This window comes from Lepidochelys kempii, chromosome 7 (assembly GCF_965140285.1).
Source record: "Lepidochelys kempii isolate rLepKem1 chromosome 7, rLepKem1.hap1, whole genome shotgun sequence".
Lineage (NCBI taxonomy): Eukaryota > Metazoa > Chordata > Testudines > Cheloniidae > Lepidochelys > Lepidochelys kempii.
The window spans coordinates 33,053,493-33,081,125 of record NC_136386.1 but is presented as its reverse complement, the minus strand read 5'-3'; the positions used below and the strand labels follow the sequence as shown (position 1 = coordinate 33,081,125).

General features: G+C 55.2%; 1 protein-coding gene across 21 annotated transcripts in view; it reads left to right on the top strand.

The window, feature by feature from the left end:
* Positions 1-27,633, top strand: part of NRXN2 (neurexin 2) — a 274,833-nt gene that overhangs the window by 35,470 nt on the left and 211,730 nt on the right. For 18 of the 21 annotated variants that reach the window (XM_073351981.2, XM_073351971.2, XM_073351978.2 and 15 more), the window contains exons 3-4: positions 6,396-6,413; positions 16,414-16,443. In XM_073351981.2, coding sequence (XP_073208082.1) covers positions 6,396-6,413; positions 16,414-16,443 — 48 coding nt within the window. The remainder of the gene's footprint in view (positions 1-6,395; positions 6,414-16,413; positions 16,444-27,633) is intronic. The other 3 variants (XM_073351968.2, XM_073351963.2, XM_073351962.2) reach the window with 1 other exon arrangement.

Sequence of the window (27,633 nt, the reverse complement as noted above, 5' to 3'; positions counted from 1 at the left end):
GTGGGTTGGATTCGGCTCTGGTGTGGGGGCTCTAGAATAGGTCTCGAGCACACTGGATCTTGTGTTTGGCTCTGGTGTGGGGGCTCATGAACATATCTCAGGCGCACTGGAGGGGTTGGATTTGGCCCTCGTGTGGGGGCTCTAGAACAGGGGTGGACAAACTTTTTGGCCCGAGGGCCACATCGGGGTTGCAAAACTGTATGGAGGGCCGGGTAGGGAAGGCTGTGCCCCCCCAAACAGCCTGGCCCTTGCCCCCTCCCACTTCCCACCCCCTGACTGCCCCCCTCAGAACCCCCGACCCATCCAATCCCCCTGCTCCTTGTCCCCTGACTGCCCCCAACCCTAACCGCTCCCCCGGGACCCCACCCCCCATCCAACACCCCTGCTCCCTGACTGCCCCGACCCCTATCCATACCCCTGCCCCCTGACAGGCCCCCCTGGTACTCTCACGCCTAGCCAACCCCTCCACCCCTCCGCTCCCTGTCCTCTCACTGCCCTGACCCCTATCCACACCCCTGCCCCCGCCAGGCCCCCCGGGACTCCCATGCTTATCCAACTCCCCGCATTCCCCATTCCCTGACCACCCTCCCCGAACCTCCACCCCATCCAACTGCCCCCGCTCCCTGTCCCCTGACTGCTCCCCAGGCTCCCTTGCCCCTTTTCCAACCCTCCAGCCCCCTTACCATGCTGCTCAGAGCAGCATGTCTGGCAGCTGCGCCAGACGGCGGGAGCCAGACATGCTGCTTTGGTGCCCTGCAGGAGCCCGCAGCCCCCCACCCAGAGCACTGCCTGCGCGGCAGCTTGGCTGCGGGGGAGCCTCCCCGGTGAGGAGCTCAAGGGCTGGGCAAGACGGTCCCACGGGCCGTAGTTTGCCCACCTCTGCCCTAGAACATGTTGAGAGAGCGTTGGGCCAATGTCCGTTGTTGCTCGGTTGGCTCCAGAGGGCTGCCTGGGGAGCAGTGTGCCTTGCTAGGGCACGAGTGTGTGGACTGCATGTCTCCCTCTGTATGGGGCGGGCAGTGGGCACGGGCCAATGTGTGCCACTATTTTGCCTGTCTCACCCACTAGTGAACATGCTATGTGCTGTTGTCCTGATGCCCCCCCATGCAGTGCCATGCCGTGCCGATGGGCTGCCTGGCAGCTGCTATGTGAGGCGTGTGCCAACCCCGTGTTGGGGACATGTTGTCTGGGAGCCCAGAGCCTGGCTACTGCCCAAGCCAGCCGGGGGCTGCACGGCAGCCAGACAGACATGCACGCATTCTGCAGATCAACCAACAGACACACACACACCCCCTGCAAGCCCACAGACAGACCCACGTACATTCCACAGTGCCACCCACACCCGACAAACCGACTCACACACACACGGCATACACACCCCGCAGACCCACAGGCAGACAGACAGACCCACGTACATGCTACAAACCGACCCAGTGGCAGATTTAGAGGTAGTGGGGCCCTGTGTGCAGCTTCATTTTCAGGGTCCCCCCCTCAGGACCCAGCCAAAAAAAAGAACATTCTCGCTTACTCCCCCCCGCCAGTTTTTCATTTTTTTTCTTCATCCTCCTCCTATATTATAAGTAATGGGAAGTAAATGAAAATAAAGAGAGGTACCTTGATCGGGGCAGGGGGTTGGAGTGCAGGGGGCAGGTTCTGGGAGGAAGTTTAGGTTCTGGGAGGAAGTTTAGGTACTGGGTGCAGGCTCTCGGCTGGGGCAGGGGGTTGCGGTGCCTCGGGGGGGGGGGGGGGCAGCGCTTACCTCGGGCAGCACGGCTCCCAAAGCCACTGGCGCACACATACTCTTCCGGCAGTGGCTCCTAGGCGGGGTGGACACGGGATCTCCATGCACCGCTGCCCCCACAGCTCCCATTGGCCGCAGTTCCCTGCCAATGGGCGCTGTGGAGTCGGTGCTCAGGGCAGGGGCAGCGTGTGGAGACACTACCCCCTCCCCTGCCCCCGGGGCCACAGGAACATGCTGGCCGCTTCCGGGAGCAAAGCAGCGCGGAGGGAGGGAGGCAGAGCGGGCAGGGAGCCACCTTAACCCTGCTGCTGGCACGTCTCTGTGCGCCCCTTGGGGGGAAGGGGGCAGAAGGTCTCCGTGTGCTGCCCGGGGTGGGGGTAGCGCAGGGAGCTGCCTCTCCCCCCCTCCCCCCCACCAGGGGCACGCAGAGAAGTGCCCACAGCCGGCCACTTCCAGGAGCGACGTGGGGCCACCGGCCATGGCATGCAGGCAGCCTGCCTGTCTGAGCCCTGCTGCGCCACCGGCCAGGATGCAGGGGCAGACTGTCAGATATTTGTCCTGCATTTTGGGGGCCACCCTGTCATTGGGGGCCCCGTGCCACTGCATGGTTTGTTTCATGGTAAATCTGCTCCTGAACTTACCAATTCACACATGGCATGCACACCTGTGCAGACCCACAGACAGATACACATGGCCTGCAGACAGATACGTGTAGTTCACACCCCGCCCCCTCAGCAGACCCTCAGACAGATACACATGGCCCGCAGAAAGTGTTGTTTTCACACACACACACCCCCAGCAGACCCTCAGACAGATACACATGGCCCGCAGAAAGTGTTGTTTTCACACACACACACCCCCAGCAGACCCTCAGACAGATACACATGGCCCGCAGAAAGTGTTGTTTTCACACACACACCCCCCCCAGCAGACCTACAGGCAGATACGCATAGGCCGCAGACCCACAGACAGATATGTGTCGTCCCCCGTAGCAGACCTACAGGCAGAGGCAGACCCACATGTGCATGCCTAGAGTTGCTGTCTCCTCCTTTCTCCCTTGCCCCAATGTGCCCCATTTCCCCACCCTGGCCTTCCACATTCAATGGCTGTTTCAAGCCCCCAGACTCACTGGCTCATGCCTGCTGCCCTCCCCAGAGATTTCCCCTTGCCCAGCAGGGCGTGGGGTGGGGCAGGGGACAGAGTCTGAGGCTGGCACAGAGCTTGATGTGCAGGGGCCGACCCACTGGAATAGCGAGGCTTCTGGGGCAGGGAGCACTGGTCTCCCAGCAAGGCCTGCTCCCCGCAGTGCTTGGCCCTCATGGGGGGAATGGTCCCTTCCCTCCCCCAGCACAGCCTGCACAACATGGAGAGGGGAAGGGTCTCATCTCAGGTCATGCTGGGACCCAAGTGTCCTAGCTCCCAGGCACCCACTAGACCCCATTCTCTGCCCAGGGCTGGGGATAGAACCCAGGAGTCCGGACTCCCCCCAGGATGACAGGAGAGGAGTAGGTTTGGTTGGGGGCGCCCCCTTTTTCCCAGCCTTCTCCTGCCATGTGTTAGAGCCCACGTCAGCCCTGGCTAGCCTTTTGTTTGGGGTTGCCATGGAAACCAGCCCTTGCCACCTGCCCTGCTCATTTTGCTCAATTATCACTAAGGAGGATCCAGAGGGGCCTGGTGTCTTGGCACCCCTCCCCCACCCTGCCGTGCACAGAACTGGGGGTGTGGGGGTATCTGGGGTGCATTGGGGTGTCTGGTAGGGGGTAAATAGGGTGTCTGGTGGGGTATGTGGGGTGCATTGGGGTGTCTGTTGTAGGAGGTATCTGGGGGATGCTTGGGGTGCATTGGGAGACTCTAACCACTTACTCCACCCCAGCACCCCCTTCACAGTGGGGTCTGGAAGGAGAATGACCCCTCCTCCAATACACTGACCCAGTAGACTTCTTGTCGCAACCCCAGCACCTGGCTGTGGGGGAAGAGAGCACAGACCAGTGCATGAGCCTCCCCCTACCTCCCCCCGATCATTTGCATACAGTATTAATGATGTTACCTGGGGCAAGGGGTGATCAGTCCCTGGGAACAGCTGGTGGGAGTGCAGCCATTGTAGGGGGCAAAGGCAGGTGTGGGGAGACCTCGGCAGAGCATTCCTGACTGCACCCCATTCTATGGAGAGCTCTGTGTGTGTGTGTGTGTGTGTGTGTGTGTGTGTGTGTGTGTTGGGGGATCAGTGTGTGTGGGTCAGGATTGAGGGGCACCAGCAAAGATATGGGGGGAAGCCCAGAGCTGGGATCACAGGGGGCTGCAGATCAGGATGAGGGGGCTGGCAGGGCTGTGGGGAGGGGGGAGCCTAGGCTTGGGATTGAGGGCTCTGGCGGATGAGTGCTGGGCTGGGATGGCAGGGGCTGTGGGTCGGGATTGAGGGCACCAGTGGAGCTGTGTCGCTTTCCCTTAGCTGTTTTGGCTGCTGTCCCTGGTCCTGACAGCTGCGGGGGGGTGGGGGGAGGGGTTTCTATTGGTGTCAGCGAGGAAGGGGGGAGGACTCTGTGGTTAGCCTGTTGGCCCCAGTTATTAGCTGTGAGCTCCTTGCCTTGGTCCGTTGTTATGAATTGCTTCACTTGTTGGTTTGGCTCCATTCTGTGGGAGGGGAAGGGTTGTGCTGAGGGGTGGGAGCCTTGGGCCCTGCACCATGTGTTGTGTCTGGGGGGACGTGGCTGGTCACACTCTGCTCAGACACAGCCCTCATTCAGCAGCCCCCTGAACTCTAGCCCTCGTGGTCACAAGGTGAGGCCTGTCTGAGTCTGCAGCCCCCTGCTGTCCCAGCCCTGGGCTCCACCCCCAGCCCTGCTGGTGCCCCCCCGTCCTGACCCGCAGACCCCTGCTAACTCAGCCCTGGGCTCCCCCCGTAGCCCTGCCAGTGCCCCCCAGTCCTGACGCACAGCCCCCTACTAATCCAGCCCTGGGCTTCCCCCCAGCCCTGCCAGTGCTCCCCTATGCACACCTGCAGCCCTCCACTGTCCCAGCCCTGGTGCCAGAAGGCTTCATGCTTCCTCACTCAGTGAGTCTGGGAATGGTAGTAAGGGACTAAAGAAATAATAAAGGTTGGTCATAAAACATTTAGTTACAACAGAAAGCGTCTGTCCTGCACTGAGCTCTGTGCAAACCCCCAGGGTCAAACCCAGGCATCCCACAGATCCTGCTTCCAGACCTGGCCCTCCACACTCACCCACTGGATCCTACTCCCTTCCCAAAGCTAGAGAGAGAACCCAGGAATCCTGGCTCAGCCCCACTCCTGCTCTAACCCACTAAACCCTGACTCTTTGCCCCTTGCTCTAACCTCTAGACCCCACTCCCCGAGCTGGGAATAGAACCCAGGAGTTCTGGCCCTTTCCCGTGGAGGGCACCCACGAAGATGAGTGAGCTCCTGGCTCCTGCCTACCATGTAGCCCCACCAAAGCAGCTGAGCCACGTGTTTACATCATCAAAGGGCCCTTCTGCACAGGGCTCACATCCCAGCCAAGGAGAGGGGCTCCTCCCACAGATCAAAGGCAGCTTCTGAAACTAGCCCAATCAACCCAGGTCCTTCAAAATAACCCCCCACCCCCACTCCATGGGCTTCCAGGCTGCCATGTGGGGCTGGAGTGCGATCACCAGCAGGGGGTGGGGTGAGGGGCATCGGCCGGGCTGAGATGGCCAGGGCTGTGGGTGGGGTGTGGAGCCCAGGCTGTGGGTGGGGTGAGGGGGACTGGGTGTGGAACCTGGGCTGAGATGGCCAGGGCTGTGGGTGGGGTGAGGGGCATCGGCCAGGCTGAGATGGCCAGGGCTATGGGGCACCAGTGGGACTGGGTGTGGAGGCCAGGCTGGGATGGCCAGGGATGTGGGTGTGGTGAGGGGCACCTGGGGCATTGGCTTGCACAGATCTTGTCCTGTTATGATTGGTTTGGCCTGTCACCCCTCCCCACCACTAACCCCTCCTGCCAACGTCTCTGGCACTGTGGTGGGGGGAGAGGGATTTAGTGTCTGTAAACTGGGACCCCAGACCCTGCCGACCCCAGACCCTGCCAACCCCAGACTGGGGAGTCTGGGGGGCCAGAGTGAGGGCTCCGCATAGAGAGCCCCACCATGGTCCTTTGGTTCCCATCCTGCCCACTGCCCTGAGGAAGCCCATAGTGGGGAAATTGTGGGGCAGGACTGGGGGATTGGCGAACTCAGCACACTGTGCTCCTCCAGCCTATTTCCCCCTTCCCTAGGGGCAGCATGCTCCCTACCGTCTATCCTCACCCCCCGGGGGCAGCATGGCCCCTACAGTCTGTCCCGCCCAGGGGCAGCGTGGCCCCCTACCGTCTATCCCAGCCCCCCAAGGGCAGCTTGGCCCCTAACATCTATCCCCTCTGCCCTGGGGGCAGCGTGACTCCCTACAGTCTATCCCCCCCATGCGCCGGGGGCAGCGTGGCCCCCTATGGTCTATCCTCACCTCTGGAAGCAGTGTGGCTCCCTACGGTCTATTCCCCTGGGGGGCAGCATTGTCTCCTATGGTCTCTTTACCTAGTTATCTGTAAATGTGTGTCTGTGCTGGTGGCCTGGCCCCCCCCTCACTAACTCCCTCTCTTTCTTTCTCTGTGTGTCTGTCTGGCTGCGTCTGTGGGGGTGTCGGTGGCAGAAGAGCATACGATGGAAGGTGAGTGACCCCTTTGCATTCTCTGTGCTGGCTTTGGATGGTGTGGGTTGGGGCCATGCTACAAGAAGCAAATTCATGTCTTGCCGGGGTGGGGGAGCTGTTTCCTGCTCCCTTGCCCTGTGAGGGTCCATCGAGGAGTGCCTGGACTTGGGGGGCTCCTGGGTGACTGGGTTGGGGTTTCCCTGTGTTCCAGCAGCACCCCAGCTCTGTGCTCCCCCCACATGATGGTGAATTGGATCCCAAGGGGTCACTTCCTGCCAGGGTGTCTGTCTTGGGGTTGCCCCTACAGCCAGACATCGCCAGTTGTCTTGGGGTCCCCCCAGTCTCCCAGGGTTTACCTTGTCTCGGTGTGGGGGATAAGAGCACAGTAATAGCAGTCTGTCTCTGTGGCTGTTTGCCCCACATGGGAAGGGTCATATACTGCTTTGTTGCTGGGGCGGTGGGGGGAGGGGGGCTAGTGTCAGATCCTATGCGTGATCCGACACGAGGGGGTTAGGGAAGGACTGGATCAGAACCGAGATATTGGAGTGGAGAGCTTCCCCACAAACACAGCCCATAGAGCCCTGTACTGCTCTGCTAGACTGGAATAGTCCGTTGGGAGCGATCCTGCCCTGGGGGTGGAATAGACTGCACCCCACAAATTAGAAGGCACCCCCACTTCTGTGGCTTTCCCAGCCCCCATGCTCTCCTTCCTGCCCCCAAGCCCCTCCTCCCTGGGCTCTGGACCGTCCCCTTTCTCATTACTCCTTGAGGGGTTGTCTCGCTTGTGGATGTAGCCTTGGCATTTGTGGGCAGGGTTGTGGCCTCGATTTGATTGTGAGTTTTGTGGAGCTTGTCTAAGAGACCAGGGAGGGGGGTGGTATGGGGAGGGGGTATTGCCCTTGTCTATCCCCCATGCAGTAACGGGGGGATGGGTTGCACGGGGAGTTACAGGGGGCAGGGAATGTTATTTCTATGGAGGGATTGTTCGGTGCAGGTGCTTTGGTGTGTCAGTGTGGTGTGTGTGTGCTGTGTTGTGCGGGCAGTGCATGGAGGTGAGTCCATGGAGGTTGTGTTCAGATGTGAGTGCATGTGGGACGTGTGTGGGGGGGTATGTGGGATATATGACTGCATTGTGAATGTGTGTTCAGTGAGCATGCACGAGCACTGTGTGTGTGGGCACATGTGCACATTCAGAGTGCGTGAGTGGTGTGTGTGTGTACACGCTCACAGTGAGTGTGTGTGTGTTTCTGTGTGTGCGTGCGCTGAGTGAGTGAGTGGTATGTGCGTGCTCAGAGTGCAAGTGGTGTGTGTGTCTGTGCAGAGTGTGAGTGGTTGTGCGTGTGTGCAGAGTATGTGAGTGATGTTTGTGTGTGTGAGTGGGGTGTGTGTGTGAGTGGTGTGCGTGAGTGGGGTGTGTGTGCTCAGAGTGTGTGAGTGGGGTGTGTGTGTGTGTAAGTGCAGTGTGTGTTTGTGTACTCTGTTGAGTGTTGAATGTTGATGTGTGTTGTGGTGCTTGTAAATACAAGTTGTGTCTGTGAGGGGTGTGTGTGTTGTATATTTGATTTCTCAGTTGTGGTCCCATATGGGAAAGGGGCCCAATCCCCATGGGAGAACCTGGTCCCCCAACCCATCTCCCCATCCTGTTGCCCAGTTACCAGGGCCAAGAAGGCATCCCAGAGTATCCAGGGAGGGCAACTCCATACCCTGCCCCCTCCCCCACAGGATCCCTGTATGGACAACTCCTGTGCCAGGGGCTGCATCTCAGTGCTGGGCAAGGGATCCCAGCATAAAGGGCTCTGCAGCCCACCCCACAGGCATCTGCATCTCAGCACTGGGTGAGGGATGCCTGTATAAATATCCCCTGCAGCTCAACCCCACCCCCACACTGCTCTCCAGCCCCACACACACACACTCTGCCCCTCACTTCTTTTTTCCCCCAGAGCTTGCCAACCAGTCCCTACACACACTAGGACTAGGTCGTAGCAGGTGCCCCCCGCCCAGCATTCCCCGCCCCCCTGAACCGGACAGACCCCGTTCTGTCCCTGGCTCTGCCTGCTGGGTAAATTCATTTTTTTCCATTCATGCTGAACCTCAGCTGGGAGCTCAGGGCAGCAGCCATTTCCCTCTCCAAATCCTATCTCATATTGCATTGGCAGGTGTGTTATTGTAGGGTCTCCTGGGTGTGTTGGGGCTGTGTGGGCTGGTGTTTTACTGTAGGGTCTCCTGAAGCATGGCAGCTGTCCTCCCAGGTCAGTTACTGTAGGGTCTACCCAAAACACAGGGCAGTGCGGCATGCAGAATGGGTGCTGTGCCGGGCTGGGGTGTGTTTGTGTTTGGGAATGGGAGGGCTCTGGGCTTGGGAGGCTGCCCCCCAGCAGGCTGGTGTGCTCCACGGAGGAGAGTTTGGGGTTGGATGAGTAGGGGTGTAGATAGCACCCGTTTTGCAAGCAGACCCAGGAGTCCCCAAGCAAGGGGGGAATCCAGCCAGTTGCTCCCTGCTCCTTTCCCACAATCCCCCTGGCAGCTGGCTGGCTGAGTGCCGCAGTAAATGATGGGCAACGGAGAGGGGTTGGCAGTTGTGGGGTTCCCAGGGCCTGAGGGGAGCCGTGGGTGCGTGTGTGTGTGTGTGTGTGTCTGGGAGCTTTGGGGGACTCAGGGGACCTGTGAGGGGAAGCCTCTTGCCTGCATTTTCCCTGCCCCCTCCCCCCAACTCGCTGGGTGAGGCTTGTCCCCGAGCAGCCATCTCAAGACACCAGCTCAGAGACTGTGCTCCTCTCTAACGTGCTCTCTATCGCCCCCATTGCAGAGACCCTGCTCCAGCGCACCCCACATCCACTCACGGAGACCATGCTGCCTACCCCATCACAATCCACCCCCATGGAGGCCATGCCCCCCACTCCATTGCAAGAGCAGGCTTAGAGCAGGGAGGGGGCTGGGAGCCAGAACTCCTGGGTTCTAGCCTCAGCTCTGGGAGGGGCGTGGCTGTTGCTAGTTGGTGGAGCAGGTTGTGTTTCAGGGTGGGGACTGGGCACTCTGGGGGCTGCTTCCCTGGAGTGTGATTGTGCCCGTGTCATGAGCAGGGGGATGTGTGGGAGGGGAATGGGGGCTCCACTGGGCCCCCCTCTAGTGGAGCCTGGATGCAGTGTGTGTGTGGGAGGGGAATGGGACTAACTCTTTGGGGGGGGACGGTGTGTGTGTGTCCCTGCTTGTATCTCCCCTTCCCCCGCTTGTATTCTGCTGCTGTGTCTTCGCACAGCGCCAGTGTGGAATTAGTGTGTGTGGGCGTTTGTGTGTAAGTCTGCTCTTGTCTCTTGCCACCATTTTGTCCCTTGGTGGCCTAATGGGGAGAGGGTGACTGGCCGTGTGTGTGTGTGACTGGCTGTCTCCCTGGAGTTGTGTAGGGGCGCAGCTGTGTGTGTGTGTCTTTTGGAGGGGTTACAGGTGGTGTGCGTGAGCTGACGTTGTGTGTTTGTGGGGGTACAGACTCTGTGTGTGTGTGTGTGTGTGTGTTTGTTTGTGAGTGTCCTGGCACCCCCTGATGCTGTGTGCTGCAGTGCGGGGGACGGACAGGCGTCTGTGCTGGGGAGATAAGATTTAGCAGCATGGTGACTTGATGTCATGTCTGCTTAGAACAGGAATCACCGAAGAGAGGGTGGGGACTTGGGTGCTGCAGCCTCCCCCTCCCACTGGGTGAAGAGGCAGGGGGCATCATGGAGGGGGTGAGATACGTTACATGGGAGGCACTTGGTTTCCACAGACAAGAGTATGGGCACAGCAGCCTGGGTATTGTGTGCGCGGTGGACATGGGGGGCTGCACACATATAGTCAGTGCACACAGACACTCGCCTCCCATGCGTTGTGTGGGTATAGAATAGGTGTGCAAATGTGCCATGTGGAATATAGCCCTCCTGCGTGTTTTCTGTGCATTTCCCCATGTTTGTGGGTGAATATTTTGCATGGAATGTGCCTCTCCCATGTGTTTGGCTTGGGTGGCACATGTCTGCGTGTAAGAATGTTGGATGCATGATGTGCTTCCTGAGTATTGTGTGTGTGTGTGTGTGTGTGTGTATGTGTGAGCATACCATGTGGAACATGAACCTCTGGTGGTTTCTGTGTGTGCAGAGTATGGCTGTGGGTGACAGTGTTGGAGCACCCCCCTTCCTGTGTTCCCCATGTGTGGGGTGAGAACATGCATACAGTTGTGTTCTGCTTAGCCACACATGGACCCATACAAAGCACATGCCACCTGTGGAGTCTGCATATGTCTGCAGGGGAAACGAGATGCCCATCTCCTCTGCATGTATTGTGTTTGGAGTAGGTGCTGCCCATGAGGGTGTGTGTGCTTCTATGTTCATGTCTGTGTGAGTGCATGTATGTTGCCTGTCTTTTGAACCCACACCACCTGTGTGCAGAGTCTGTACGATAGGCCCCACCTTTCCCTTGCATGTGCAGAGAAAGCAGTCCTGTGCATCCTTTGGCCCGTACATCATTGGCGTGAAAGATGTGCACATGGTCACATGGGTGTGCAAACACACCTCTGCCTCCTCTGGCTTCTTGCACCTCCCATCCATGCCCCACAACCCCCCACCCCTCCCACACAATGAACTTTCCTTTCCTGGCTCTCCCCATTTGAAGGCTGGGGCAGACAGCTGCAGCCCCCACCCCATTAGTCCATGACTCCCAGTACCCCTGCCCTTATTCCCCCCAGCATCCAAACTCATGAGGGCCAATGGCCTTGTGTTATGCTAATAAAAGGGGCCATTGGAACCAATTGAGTATTGATATGCAAATGAGGGAGATTGGAACCAATGAGCTCATGTTATGCAAATACCTGAATTGTGATTTGCATTATTTGGGGCCCTGCACTGTTATTAATCTCCCGGGCAGCAGCTCCATGCCGATTACGGGCCTGTCATTAACTGACATGATCCGAGACAAAGCAGGGCATGTTATCTGGGCGCCCGGGCCAGGCCAGTGGACAGGGCCATTAATCACCCCCCCACCCCAGACTGCTCTGGGCAAGCACAGGCTCTCGTGTGCATGAGTGAGTGGGCATGTGTAGCGTGCACACATGTGTGAGTGCATGATGTTGTGAAGGATCGGGTCAGGGTGTGAGGGGACCTACCCAAGTGTGTGCATGTGGCATACATATGTGTGTGAATGGGTGTGTAAGGGCACAAGGGAGGATGTAAGGGTGTGAGTGTCACAGGGTTTAAGGCCAGGAGGAACCACCTGATCTGTATAGCACAGGCCAGCACCCATATACCAAACCCAGCACCTGCAATGAAACCAAAGCCCACGGGAGACTAGACAGTGATGTGCCACAGGCAGAGAAGAGGAGGGACCAGAGGGCGCTATGGCCTGAGGCCAATGAAGTGAGAAATACCCAGGTGATCTTGGTGATCGACCAGCGCCCACACACTGCAGAGGAAGGCAACCCTTCTCCCCCCACCCCCAAGGTCCCTGCCAATCTAACTTGGGTAAAATTCCTTCCTGACCCCACATGGGCCACCAGCTAGAGCCTGAGCATGTGAGCAAGAGCCAGCCAACACCTGGGCAGAGAATGCTCAGTGCCACCTCAGAGTCCTGGCCCTCCCCGCCCAATGTCCCGTCTCCAGCCACGTGCAAGGCTGTGCGGCATACTCAACAGTGCCTGTGTCACGCCGTGACTGCAACGGTAGGCGTGCGTGCTGCAGATGGTGAATGTCGGGGCAGGTGCAAGCCCATGTAGGAGCATGTTGTACATGTACCAGAATGTCCTGGTGTGTGTGTGTGTGTGTGTGTGTGTGTGTGTGTGTGTGAGAGATACCCCAGTATGTCACCATGTTCTGTTGTATGTGTGTTTGGCATGTGTTGGCATGTTGGAATGTGTGTGTGGCGTGTGCCCATATGTGATTGTGTGTTTGTGTCTATAGGCTAGGCAGGTGCACCTACATGAGAGGTGTGTAGTGTGTGTGTGTCTGCATGGGGCGTGAAGGTAGGAGTGTGCATGCAAGGGAGGGTCTGTGTAAAGTGACTGTGTGAGGGAGGGTCATGTGGCATGTGTGCAGGGGAGGCCTGTGTAAAGTGAGTGTGCATGTGAGGGCCTGTGCGGTGAGTGTCAGGAGGGCACAGGTGCTGGGGGGCTGGCAGCGTTGGCTGTCTGTGCTCACACAGCTGTGAGCAGTTGCCAGTAAGGAGGCTGGGGTGGGACCCCGGCGGACGCTGGGTATGATTTATAGCCTCCCAACTGCCAGAAGCTGCTGCATAATAGAGCTGGGGTCTCCTGGTTAGTGTGGGGGGAGGGTGGCTGGGAGAGCAGGGCTGCAGGTCAGGATTGTGGGGCACCAGCTTCATCCTTCCTTCCGTGGTGCCAGTGGACACTGTCCTCCCCCCATGGCTTTCTCTCCAGAGGGCCCCCGTCCTGCCAGGGTATTGGGGGGAGGCTGTAGTGTTGGAACAATATGGCCACCGCTGTCATGCCTGAGGGATCCTTGGAGCTGGTCTCCATGGTGACGGGAGGAGAGCAGACAGCATCCTAATGTGCCAGGCCTGGGCCTGTGGAGGGGGGTGTTTGGGCCTGGTCTCAGCCTCCATGCAGTTTCCACCCCTCTCCTCCTTCCCCTCTCCAGTCCTCCCCCACACTGCAGCCCCTACATCTGCAGGGAAGCCTGCTGCAGCTCCCTGCCCACCTTCCCAAGCTCCCCGCACCTGTGGCCATTAACTCTTCACCCACTGTAGCCCTCACAGCCCCAAGATCCTGCTCCACACAGACTCCCCACGGCAGTGTGTCCCCAGTGTGCAATCTCGGGGAGTCAAGACTCTGTGGTTGCTGTCGGCTCACAGTAGCCAGGTGGCCAGTTGGGATGTCACTGAGCAGCACGGCCTACTGGAAATCAGGCTGATACCCAGCAGACTCGTTTCATGTCACCCTGTGGAAGATGGCCAAGGGATAGTGGCTTCATATCACCCCCACTGCCACCCCCAAGCCTACCACCCCTGCCTTGGATTGGAGCTGGGGCTTTCCAGAGGGGCCAGGCCCCATGTCCCATTTCCCACCCCGCTGAGCCAGGGATTAGGGCATGAGGATTCCTGGGTTCTGTCCCTGGCTCTGGGAGGGGAGCGGGGTGTAGTGGTTAGAGCAGGACTGCGTGAGATGGGAGCCAGGACTCCTGTCTTTGAAGGTCAAACTCTCCTGCCCCTGCAGGGTATAAGCCCTACAGGCTGCAAATGGTGCCTTTGGGCTGGGTAGAGGTGGTGAGGGATAAGGGGAAGCATGCGTCTTGGGGTGGGGCATCTGGGTGTGGGGCAGAGAGGGCTCCATGTCATTTGCATGAAATGGCCTGATGTCTTGGAAGCAGCTGCCTGGCGCGGGGAGAGGAGCGCACATGATGATTAATGACACGGGAGGCACTGTGGCGGGCGGGAGAGAAATATTAATGCCTCCTGCTCCTGCCTGCCCATCTTCATCCTTGCCCTCAGGGGAGGGGTGGGAGAAGAGCAGAAGGAGGGGCTGTTTCGGGAATTAGCTACCCTTTGCTCCTGGCTCCCCACACAGTGGCTCCGCACAGTTCCCTCCATGAGAGACAGAGGGTTGGGATGCTTGGCCTGATGGATCCCCTGTGATCTATCCCCCACACCTCAATCTATCAGGAGGCAGCATGGGGGCTGGGCAGAGTGGATCCCAGCACTTGATCCCAAGAGCTCTACCCCTCACACCCTGATCTCTCAGAAGGGAGCACGGAGCCTAGTCTGGGTGAGTCCCAGTGGTTGATCCCAAGGGATCTATCCCCCCAGTCTGTCAGAAGGCAGTGCAGGTCCTAGGCTGGGTGAATCCCAGCAGTTGATCCCCAGAGATCTATCCCCCACACCCTGATCTCTCAGGAGGGAGTGTGGAGGATGGGGTGGGTGGATCCCAACAGGGGATCCCAGGGGATCTTTATTCCCTCTTTGATCTATTGGAATGGAAGGTACCATAGGGGCTGGACCCAGGGGTCAATCCAAGGTGATCTATCCCCCCAATACAATGTATTGTTAGGTAGGGCAGAGGCTAGGCTTGTTGGATCCTAGCAGCTGATCCCAGGAGATCTGTTAATTGCCACATAATGATCTATCCGGAGGCAGCACATGATCTGGGCTGGGTGGATCCCAGCAGCTGGACCCCAGGGATCTACCCCCATGGTCTGTCAGGAGGTGGTATGAGGGCTGGGCTGGGTGGATCCAGCAGCTGATCCCCACATCCCAGTCTTCTGCACCACTGCAGACTGACATATGCAGCATGCAAAGCTGAGTTGCAGTGATCAGGCAGGAACTGGGCTGTAAGCAGGGGAATCTGCCCAAATGCCATGAGCCGTCCCGTTTCCTTTCCAACCCCCAACCTCCATAAGTAGCCAAAATCAGATGGGAAACCAGAGCGGCCATAGCAACGGGCATCTAAACCCTTGTTAGAAGTTAGGGTATGGCCCCCAATTCTGTCATGCAAGAGGGAGGGGAGTGGGGTGTAGTGGGGTAGAGGAGGCAAGGCTTGGAGCCAGGACTCCTGGGTTCAGTTCCTGATTCTGGGAGCTGAATAGGGTCTGGTGGTTAGAGGGGCGTGATGGTTTGGGATTCAGGACTCCTGGGATTCACAGGGTCCCTGTCTACTCTAGCAGCCCCTGCTTCCCCAAGGAGGGACGGGCGATGACCTGGGTTGGAGGAAACCATGTGGGGTTGCACCTGGCCTTACCCCTTGTTTGGAGTCTCCCACCCTGCAGGGTAAGCGATGGCTCTGAGGTATTGTAACTGCCCCACCATGCTGCCATGCATGAGGGTCGCATCTCTTCAATCAGTGTTTCCTTTCTCTCTGCGCTGGGAGGTGCCAGGCTGGGGTGGCAAAAATGCCCAGGAGCAGCAGGTGTCGGAGGTACAAGGGTGCTTGGCAGCGAAGCTGTTGATGTTGGTCTCTGCTGGTGCTGAGACAGCCACCTGTGTTCCTGCGGGGTGACGCTGATTTGCCCCGGGGTGAGTGCGAGGGGAGCCAGCCCCAGTGAGTGCCATGGGGTTACTCCGGGTCTAGGCTGGGTGGGCAAGAGGGGAACCGGCACTGGTGGCTGCAGCGGAGTGACGCCTGATTTTCACTGTGTGTGTCGCTCCTCTGGCTTTGGCGGTGTTCCCGTGTCAGACTGGGGGAGGGGAAGAGCAATCAGCACTACTGCCTTCCCTGGAGTGACTCCTGGTTTACACCATGGTGACCAAAAGGGTAATTCTCTCCACTGACTTCTGTGGAGTGACTCCGTCCTGACTGACACCTGTACATAGCTCTTCTCATTGTGATGCAGTTAGCCCTGCTTCCAACTGGGCTGCGGTAGGGGAAAAGTCTCCCTACTGACTGCTGGGGAGTTCGTTCCTCCTGATTTACACCGGGGGCAGCTCCTTTTGCCTGACTGGGATCACTCCTGAGTCACTTGGGCGGTGCGAGAGGCCAGCCAGTCCCCAGCTAACCCTGGTGACCTCCCACCACTAACCCCCTTGCCTCCCAAAGCAGCAGTACGCTCCAGCTCTTCCTGCAGGACCCTCCGGCACCAAAGGCAACATCGTCCCCTACATGCCTTCTCAGGCCTTGGTTTGTGTCTCTTTCTCCATTGTTATTTTTTCTTAATTTTATTGTTTAACTGGAAAAAAAAAGAAGCATTTCCCCGTCTCTCTGCCACAGAGGGGCCCCGAATGCTTTTTTTTTTTTTTTTAAGAGTCTAATAAAGACCCCTCACAGACTCTCTTCTGTCGTCCTCTTTCAATTTCAGTTCGATCTGTCCGGGCTTTTGAGTTCTCTCTCTCTTTTTCCTTCCCTTTCTTGTTTTTGTTCACTCTGTTTCGGCATCCGAACCCCTTTTCTCTCTCTCTCCCCCCACCCTTTTTCTCTCCCCCTGGGGCCTGGATGTCTGTCACAAGTTAAAAACAGCTTTTAAATTGTGGCAAAAAGATTAAACCCTCCTTTTTTCTGTGCGTTTATATGACTAGTCTTTTTTCTTTCTTTCTTTTTATCTTTTCCTCTCCCCTCAAGGTCCTGCTCATCTGACGTTAAACAGCCAAGGTATGACACTTTACCTTTGTTATTTTCACCCCAACGAACAGAAGTTTTAATTTCCACTCCTCCCTTCTGATCTTCCCACCATCCCTCCTTCATTTCTCTCTTCCGGTTATTTTTCTTCCCTCTCTCCCTCCCTCCCTCCCTCCCTCCCTCCCTCCCATCCGCTTGATTCATCTCTCGACTCGCGGTGGTTTCTGCCATGGTCCCAGATGTTTTGCTCGACCAGCCGTGTTGTACAGCCGGGTGGTAGAGAGTCAAGCATGTGCCAAAGCCAAAAGGATAAAACTAGATTTCCTGCACTGTGAAGCTGGGGCAAACAGCATGTGGCTCAGGGCGATGCTCTGATTGTTAGCAGCCGTGTCTATGGTGATGGCTGTGGGGGGATTTTGAAGGCAGGGGGTAGACCCCTCAGCCAAGAGGAAATCAGCATAGCTGTGTTGAAACCAGCTGAAGTGTGCTGATTTGCACTAGCCTGGGATCTGGGCCTCTGCTTTTTAACTGGTGTTTGCTTAACATTGCTTGTGCGCAGTTAGTGATGATTCACAAGGGTGCCTGTGTGTGGCACATAAGAGAAAATCGACCTTTGCACTGAGACAAGAGGTGTGCGTGTGTGTGTGTCCCAGCAGTAAAGACCTTTGCACTCAGACCCAGGGGTGTGCGTGTGTGTCCTGGAGCTATAGAGTCTTGCACTGATACACAAGGGTGTCTGTGAGTGTCCCGGCGGTATGGACCCTCACACTGAGACATGAGTGCATGTATGTGTTGACTGGTGCTATGGATCCTAGCAGTGAGACCTGAGGGGATGTGTGCGTGTCCTGGCAGTACAGACTCTTGTAGGGAGACACGTGTCCTGCGTGTATCCCTGTTGGTACAGACCCTCATGCTGAGACACACGGGGGTGTGTCTGAAGTGGTGGTACGGCCCGTGGCAGCGAAACACAGGGGCGTGCCTGTGTGTCCTGACTGTATAGAGCTTGAAATGACACATGAGGGTGTGTACGTGTTCTCGTGGTACAGACCCTCACACTGACACCCACGGACATGTGTGTGTCCCAGCGGAATGGACTCTTTCATTGAGACTCGAGGATGTGTGCATCTTGCCATGTTACGGACTCTCACATTCAGACAGGGGTGTACACGTGTGTGTCCTGGTGGTATGGACCCTCGAGATGCAAGGGTATGAGTATGTGCATCTTGGCGGAACGGAAGATCACACTGACACACGTAGGGGTGTGTGTGTTCCTGTGTTACAGACCCTTGCACTGAGAAATGAGAGCATGGATATGTACCAGACTGTGGTATGGACCCTCACACTGAGACAGGGAATTGTTTGTGTGTGTTCTGGTTGTATGGACCCTTGAAATAAGGCATTAGTGTGTGTGTGTGTACTGCGGGTACGAACCCTCACACTGAGACATGAGGGTGTGCGTGTGTATCCCAGTGCTTCAGAACCTTGCACTGAGATGCGAGGGTATGCACGTGTGTCCCAGGGCATGAATGCTTCCACTGAGACGGAGGATTTGCGTGTGTGTCTCGGGGGTATGCACCATCCCACTGAGACAGGAGAGTGTGTCTTGGTGGTATGAACTCTCCCACTGAGACAGGAGGGGGGTGTGTGTGGGGGGGGGGTAGGAACCCTGACACTGAGACAGGAGGTTGTGCACATGTGTCTCGGGGGTATTAACTCTGCCAGTGAAAGTGGAGGGTGTGCTAGGGGGTATGAACCCTCTCACTAAGACAGGAGGGTGTTTGTGTGTGTGTCTATGTGTGTCTCAGGGGTATGACCACTCATACTGAGACAGGAGGGGGTGTGTGTGGGGGGGGGGGTAGGAACCCTGACACTGAGACAGGAGGTTGTGCACATGTGTCTCGGGGGTATTAACTCTGCCAGTGAAAGTGGAGGGTGTGCTAGGGGGTATGAACCCTCTCACTAAGACAGGAGGGTGTTTGTGTGTGTGTCTATGTGTGTCTCAGGGGTATGACCACTCATACTGAGACAGGAGGGGGTGTGTGTGTGTGGGGGGTATGAATGCTCAAACTGAGATAGGAGGTTGTGCACATGTGTCTTGGGAGTATTAACTCTGCCATTGAGACAGGAGGGTGTGCCTAGGGGGTATGAACCCTCTCAATGAGACAGGATGGTGTGTGGGTGTGTGTGTATATATATATATCCTGGGGGTATAAACCCTTACACTGAGACAGGAGGGGGTGTGTGTGTCTTGGGTGTATGAATGCTCACACTGAGACAGGATGTGCATTTGTGTCTCTGGGGTATGAATTCTGACACTGAGACAGGAGGGTGTGCCTAGGGAGTCTGAACGTTCTCACTGAGACAGGAGGCGTATTGGTGTGTGTCCCAGGGTATGAACCCTGACACTGAGACAGGAGGGCGTGCGTCTGTGTGTCTCGAGGGTATAAAAGCTCACACTGAGATAGGAGGGTGTGTGTGTGTCTTGGGGTATGAACTCTCCCACTGAGACAGGATGGTGTGAATGTGTATGTATCTCAGGTGTATGAACGCTCACACAGAGACAGGAGGGTCTGTGTGTGTGTCTTCGAGGTATGAATGCTCACACTGCAAGAGGAGGGTCTTGGGGATATGAACGCTCACATTGAAATAGGGGTGTGTGTGTGTGTCTGTCTTGGGTGTATGCACCCTCCCACTGACACAGGCGGGGGTGCTTATGTGTCTCGGTGATATGAACCCTCTCACTGAGACAGGAGGATTTGTGTGTGTGTCTCTGGGGTATGAACCCTCTGAATGAGACAGGAGGGTGAGGGGGTGTGTCCGTGTGTCCGTGTCCTGGGGTATGAACGCTGACACTGAAACAGGAGGGTGTGCCTAGGGGTTATAAACCTTTTCACGGAGAGAGGATGGCATATGTGTGTGTGTGTGTCTCCTGGGGGTATAAACCCTGACACGAGACAGGAGGGGGTGCTTGTGTGCCTTGGAGGTATGAACCCTCTCAATGAGACAGGAGTGTGTGTGTGTGTGTGTGTGTGTGTGTATCCTGGGGGATTAAACCCTGACACTGAGACAGGAGGGTGTGTGTCTGTCTTGGGTGTATGAACACTCACACTGAGACAGGGTGTGCTTTTGTGTCGCTGGGGTATGAATTCTGATACTGAGACAGGAGTGTGTGCATGTGTGTCTCGGGGGTATGAACCCTCCCACTGAGACAGAAGGGTGTATGTTGGGTGTGTGTGTGTTGGATGTGTGTGTGCATGTGTCTCGGGTGTATGAATGCTCACACTGAGATAGGAGGGTGTGCCTAGGGGATATGAACCGTCTCACTGAGACAGGAGGGTGTGTGTTGTGTGTCTCGGGGGTATGACCACTCACACTGAGACAGGAGGGTGTGTGCGCGTGTCTTGGGACAATACACCCTCCCACTGAGACAGGAGGGTGTGCCTTGGAGGCATAAACCTTCTCACTAAGAGAGGATGGCGTGTGTGTGTGTGTCTTGGGGGTATGACACTGAGACAGGAGGGTGTGTGTGTGTGGGGGGGTTGTGTCTCGGGGGTATGAACCCTGACACTGAGACAGGAGGGGGTGCTCGTGTGACTTGCTGATATGAACCCTCTCACTGAGAGAGGAGGACATGTGTGTGTGTTTGTCTCGGGGGGAAGAACCCTCTCAATGAGACAGGAGGGTGTATGTGTGTGTGTGTCTGCTGACACTTAGACAGGAGGATGTGCGTTCATGTCGCGGGGGTATGAATTCTGATACTGAGACAGGAGTGTGTGCATGGGTGTCTCGGGGGTATTAACTCTCCCATTGAAAGGGGAGGGTGTGCCTCGGGGGTTTAAGCCTTCTCACTGAAAGAGGATGGCGTGTGTGTGTGTGTGTGTCTTGGTGATATGAACCCTCTCACTGAGACAGGAGGGTGTGTGTGTGTCTCTCAGGGGTATGAACACTGACAGTTAGACAGGAGGGTGTGCGTGTCTGTCTCAGGTGTATGAATGCTCACACTGAGACCCAAGGGTGTGCGTTTGTGTTGTGGGGGTATGAATTCTGATACTGAGACAGGAATGTGTGCGTTTGTGTCTCGGGGATATGAACCCTCCCACTGAGACAAGAGGTATGTATGAGTGCCTCAGGCATATTAAACCTCTCACTGAGCCAGGGGTGTGTGTGTGTGTGTTTCTTGGGTGTATGAATACTCCCACTGAGACAGAAGGTTGTGCACATGTTTCTTGGGGGTATTAACTCTGCCACTGAGAGAGGAGGGTGTGCCTAGGGGGTATGAACCCTCTCTCTGAGACAGGAGGGGGTGTGTTTGTGTGTGTCTGTGTCTCCAGGGCTATGAACCCTTTCACTGAGACAGGAGGATGTGTGTTTGTCTCGGGGATATGACTGCTCACACTGAGACAGGAGGGTGTGTCTATGGGTTACGAACCCTCTCAGTGAGACAGGAGGGTGTGTGTGTGTGTCCCGGGATGATGAACCCTCTAACTGAGACAGGAGGGTGTGCCCAGGGGGTATGAACCTTCTCACTGAGACAGGAGGGTGTGTGTGTGTGTGTGTGGGTGGGTGTGTGTGTGTGTGTGTGTGTCTCGGGAGCTATGAACCCTTTCACTGATACAGGAGGATGTGTGTTTGTTTTTGTGTCTCAGGGGTATGAACCCTCTCACTGAAACAGGAGGTGGTGTGTGTGTGTGTGTGTGTGTGTGAGAGAGAGAGAGAGAGTGTTTTTCAGGGCTGTGAACCATCTCACTGATATAGGAGAGTGTGTGTTTGTGTCCCCAGGGGTATGAACCCTGACACTGAGACAGGAGGGTGCGTGTGTGTGTCTCGGGAGTATGAACCTGGCAACTGAGACAGAAGTGTGTGGCTAGGGAGTCTGAACTTTCTCACTGAGACAGGAGGGTGTGTGTGTCTCGGGGGTATAAACTCTGACATTGAGACAGGAGGGTGTGTCTGTATGTCTTGGGGTTATGAACACTTACACTGCAAGAGGAGGGTCTTGGGTGTATGAACGCTCACATTGGGACAGGAGGGTGTGTGTGTGTGTCTCTTGGGAGTATGAACCTTCCAACTGAGACAGGAGGGTGTGCCTAGGCGATATGAACCCTCTCACTGAGATATAAGGGTGTGTGTATGTGTGTGTGTGTGGGTCTTGGAACCTTGACACTGAGACAGGAAGTTGTGTGTGTGTCTCAGGGGTATGAACCCTCCCACTGAGACAGGAGGGTGTGGGTGTGTGTCTCGAGGGTATGAATGGTCACACAGAGACAGGAATTTGTGTGTGTGTGTCTCGGGGGTATGAACCCCCTCCCCCGAGACAGGAAGGTGTGTCTAGGGGGTCTGAACCTTTTCAGTGAGACAGGAGTGTGAGTGAGTGTGTGTGTGTGTGTGTGTTGGGGCCATGAACCTTGACACTGAGACAGGAGGGTGTGTGTCTTGGGTGTATGAATGGTCACACTGAGACAGGAGGATGTGGGTTTGTGTCGCAGGGGTGTGAACTCTTACATTGAGACAGGAGGGTCTGTATGTGTGCCTTGGGGGTATGAAGGCTCACGCTGCGACAGAATGGTTTGAGTGTGTGTCTCTGGGGTATAAACCCTCACACTGAGATATCAGGGAATGTGTGCGTGTTCCGGGGGTATGCACCTTCTGTGACATTCCTCTGGTGTTATCTGGACTGGTGATCCGCTAGGTCACTCCAATCCTCGACTCTAGGAGCCAGTCTTACCCAACTCTGCTGTGAGAACACCCACTCCCGGTCATGTAAGCTGTTCCCAGCTATGTGAGTGAGCACTTTTGGCCAGCTCTCTGCTTGGATTGTGAAATTGAATGACACTAGCCAATATCTCTGGTCCCAGACACAACTCTAGGAACCTCCATCTTGCAGTGTCCAGTTATGCCCGCTGAACGCTGCAAGCTTATATGAGTTTGTCAATTTAACAAAGAAATTGATATGTACTAGGCTTGTTATCCCAAGGGAAGTCTCACGCTCCAAACCAAACGCACTGCATCAGGTAGAATAAACAAACACATTTATTAACTGCAGAAGATAGACTTTAAGTGATCATAAGTCAAAAGCACAAGAAGTCAGATTTGGTCAAATGAAATAAATGCAAAATGCATTCTAAGCTGATCTTAACACGTTCAGTTCCCATACAAACTTATATGCTTCTCACCACAGGCTGGCTGGTTGAAACATAGAATATCAGGGTTGGAAGGGACCTCAGGAGGTCATCTAGCCAAGCCCCTGCTCAAAGCAGGACCAATCCCCGATCCCTAAATGGCCACCTCAAGGATTGAATTCACAACCCTGGGTTTAGCAGGCCAATGCTCAAACCACTGAGCTATCCCCTGCCCCCCCCCCCTTCAGCCAGGCTCTCCCCTTTGATCAGCGCTTCAGTCACTTGGTGGTGGTGTCAGTGAATGGAGGTGGAAGAGAGAGGAAGACCATGGCAAATGTCTCTCCTTTTTATCATGTTCTTTCTTCCCTCTTGGCTTTGCCCCCCCCTTCAGGGTCAGGTGAACATTACCTCATCGCAGTCCCAAACTGACCAAGGGAAGGGAGGTGACTCCTCAAGAGTCCAACCAATCTTTTTTTGCTGCTTAGGCCAGTGTCCTTTGTTCCTGTGAGGCTAGGCTGGGTTTGTCCCATACATGTCCTGATGGGGTGTGAACTGCCCCTCTGGTTCCTGGAGAGTTTAGCCTGGGCTTGTTTTAAGCCATGAGGATACATTTACAGCCTCATAACTATATACATGAAATTAAAACCTATAACATTACTAGAACATTATTGTACCAAGAATGTTCAGTGCATCATGTGCCTTCCGAAGATACCCGACATGACAAACTTTGCATTGGATACCACACAATCGTATTATAAGGATGAACATGGGGGCACAGGGTGTTCCCCCAAGATACAGAGTGTCACACCCTCCCACTGAGACAGGAAGGTGTGTGCATGTGTCTCGGGGGTATGAACGCTCACACTAAGACAGAAGGATGTGCATGTGTGTCTCAGGGTTATGCACCCTCACACTGAGACAGGAGGGTGGGGTGGATATGTCTCGGGGGTCTGAACCCTCACACTGTGGGAGCCTCTGTGCTGCAGTTGGTAGCGTTCTTCCTAGCTTAGATGGACAGACGTGCTAGCTCTGCTTGAGCCAGTGTGCTAAACGTAGCAGCCTTTCAGGCCACCTGCCAGACTACAAACCTGCCCTGGGCAGCTAGCCTGAGCTGCTGTCCCCAGATACACTGTTTTTAGCAGGCTTGTTCTAGCAGAGCTACCATGTGTCTGACTACCCACCCTGGGAAGCACCCTCCCAGCTGCTGTGTACATGTACTGAGACGTACGTATGTGTGTGTGTGTGTGAGACAGAGAGAGCAGTGTGAACCCTCATACTGACACACACAGGCATGCGTGTGTGTTCTGCTGGTACCAACCCTTGAAATGAGACACGAGGACATGTGTGAATGTCCCGGGGGCACGGACGCTTGCAGTGCGACACCAGGGCATGTTATGTGTCCCTGGCATAAAGACCTGGGAAATGAGAACTGAGCGGGGTATACATCTGTTCTGGCTGCATGGCTCCTACAGTGAGACAGGAGGGGCTGTATCTGGGAGGTATAGAGCCTCTTACAGAGAAATGAAGTGTGTGTGTGTGTGTGTGACATGCACCCTTGCCATGAACACAAGGGTCTGTACGTTTCCCAGTGGCATGGACCATCGCACTGAGACAGGAAGGGTCCATACTGACGGGACACTCCGAGCATTAAGACACAAGGGCATACACTTGACTGGATCAACAGGAAACACGCACATACTTCCTGTCTCAGTGAGAGGGTCGTACCACTGGAACACAATCATAGGCCCTCATGTCTGACTGTGAGTATACACACCACCAGGAGGCACACACACATCCTCATGTATCACTACAATAGCCCATACAGCCAGGATACACACACATGCCCTCATGTCTCAGTGCAAGTGTCCATATCACAGGGACACACATGCGTGCCCTCCTGTCTGAGTGTGAGAGTCTCTATCCCCAGGAATGACACGCACACCCTCATATCTTGTTCTGAGGCTCTGTACTGCCAGGAGACACATGCACTCCCTTGAGTCTCACTGTGACGGTCCATACAGCCAGGGAGTGTGCACACACCCTCACGTCAGTGAGATGATCCACATGGCCGGAAGACACATGCATGTCCATGTGTCTTAGTGCCAGGGTCCGTACCACCAGGACACATGTGCACACCCTCGCGTCTCCATGAGAGAGTCTCTGCTGCTGGCACACGTATGTCCTCATGCATCAATGCGATGATCTGGGCAATTAGGACACACATGCACACCGAGTCTGAGTTCAATGGTTCATACTGCCAAGAGGGCGCATGTGTGTTCTGTCAATAGAAACGCTCACCATGAGACTCGAGGGCCAGTGTGTGTGTTCTGAATATGGGGACTGTTGATGTGAGACTTGAGGGCAAGTGTGTGTGTGTTCTGGATATATGAGAGCAAGTATGTGAGTGTGTTGTGACTATAAGGACTCTCGCTGCATGATACTATAGCAAGTGTGTGTTCTGGCTATGGGAACCCTTGCCATGAGACAAGAAGGTGAGTGTGTGTGTGTGTGCGCGTGCACACGTGTGCTCAATATATGGACCCTTCATGTATGACAGGAGGGCGAGTGTGTGTGTCTTCTGGCCACAGGGACCTTTACCATGGGATTTGAAGGTGTGTGTGTGCGTGCTGTAAAACATGAGGGCGAATGTGTGTTCTCTATATATGGACCCTTTGTGTGAAACACGAGGGCAAGTGCACTTGTGTGTTCTAGCTATAGGGATCCTCGCCGCAAGAGAAGAGGGCGAGTGTGTGTGTGATTTGGCTATAGACGACTCTTGCCATGAGACATGTTTGTGTGTGTGTCTGTGTGTGTTCTAGCTATAGGGATCCTTGCCATGAGACACGAAGGTGAATGTGTTCTGGCTAGAGGAACCCTTTGTGTGCGACAGAAGGGCGAGTGTGCATGTGTGTTCTGGCTACAGGGACCCATGCTGGAAGAAATGAGGACTTGGGTGTGTGTGTGTGTGTGTGTGTGTGCATTCACATTCTAGCTATAGAGACCATCCCCACAAGAGAGTAGAGCGCGTGTGTATGTGTTCTGGCTATAGGGACCCTTGCCATGAGACTTGAGGGTGTACATTTGTGTCTAAGTGGCATGGACCCTTGCACTGAGATCCGAGGTTGTTTGTTCTGGATGTACTGACTCTCTCAGTGAGACATGGGGGTGTTCCTGTGTAACCTGGTCGTACGGACCCTCTAAATGAGATGGAAGGCATGTGTGTGCGTCCTGGCGGTACAGACCCTCACACTCAGGAGGCTGTACATGAGTGACCTGGTGGTATAAGCCCATCATGCACAGGGACAGGGGGTATGTCTGCAGCCTGTGTATCCTGGCTGTATAGACTTTCACAGTGAGACATAAGAACGTATGTGTGTTTCCCAGTAGTATGTACACTCACGGACAGACACAAGGATGTGTGTGTGTGTTTGTGTGTGTCCTGGCAGTATGGCCCCGGCACTGAGACCTGAACACACATACCTGAGCTGTGTATGTTTCCTGTTAGTCCACCACTAACACGGTTGTGATGGCATGCATGTGAATGTCCTGGCAGCCACAAGCGTGTGTGTTTGTGTTCTGGTGATATAGACCCCGGCACTCAGACTTAAGGACATGCATTTGTGTCCCGGCAATGTGGATCTTCTCACTGACATGAGGGTGTGTGCGTGCACCCTGGCTGTATAGACAGTCAGTTAGACTCAAGGGAGTGCATGTGTGTCCTGGCAGTATGAGCCCTCAAAATGAGATGTGAGGGTGTGCGTGTCGTTCCTGGGGATAGAGAATCTCACACTCAGACAGGAGGGCACGCATGTGTGTCCATGTGATATGGACACTGAGATATGAGGACATGTGTGTGTATCCTGGCTGTATGGGCTATTATAGTGATACATGAGGATGTGTGTGTGTCTCCTGGTGGTGTGTATACTCACAGTCAGACATAGAATCATAGGACTTGAAGGGACCTTGAGAGGTCATCTAGTCCAGTCCCCTGCACTCATGGTAGGACTAAGTATTACCTAGACCATTCCTGACAGGCGTTTGTCAAACCTGCTCTTAAAAATCTCCAATGATTTGATGGAGATTCCACAACCTCCCTAGGCAATTTATTCCAGTGCTTAATCACCCTGACAGTTAGGAATTTTTTTCTGATGTCCAACCTAAACCGCCCTTGCTGCAATTTATGCCCATTGCTCCTTGTCCTATCCTCACAGGTTAAGAAAAACAATTTTTCTCCCTCCTCCTTGTAACCTTTTATGTCCTTGAAAACTGTTTATCATGTCCCCTCTCAGTCTTCTCTTCTCCAGACTAGACAAACCCAATTTTTTCAATCTTCCCTCATAGATCATGTTTTTTAGACGTTTGATCATTTTTGTTGCTCTTCTCAGGACTTTCTCCTTTTTGCCCACATCTTTCCTGAAATGTGGTGTCCAGAACTGGACACACTATTCCAGTTGAGGCCTAATCAGTGCGGAGTAGAGAGGAAGAATTACTTCTCGTGTCTTGCTTACAACACTCCTGCTAATACATCCCAGAATTATGTTTGCTTTTTTTGCAACAGCATTATGCTGTTGACTCTTATTTAGCTTGTGGTCCACTATGACCCCCAGATCCTTTCCGCAGTACTCCTTTCTAGGCAGTCATTTCCCATTTTGTATGTGTGTGCAATGATTGTTCCTTCCTACGTGGAGTACTTTGCATTTGTCCTTATTGAATTTCATCCTATTTACTTCAGACCATTTCTCCAGTTTGTCCAGATCATTTTGAATTATAATCCTATCCTCCAAAGCACTTGCAACCCCTCCCAGCTTGGAATCGTCCGCAAACTTGAGGGCCTACGCTTGTGTCCCAGTGGTATGAGCCTCTCACTGAGACAAGAGGGGTGTGTGTGTTTCCTGTTGATCCACTCACGTGTATGCCCTTGAGTCTTAATGCTCAGAGTGTCCAATCAGTATGGACCCTCACGCTGAGATACAAGAATGTGCATATGTGTTCTGGTGGTGTGGTCTCTTGCAGTGAGTTACGAGAGTGTCTGTGAGGCCTGGTGGTATGGACCCTTGCACTCAGGATGGGGTGTGTGTGTGTGTCCTAGTGGTACAGACCTTTA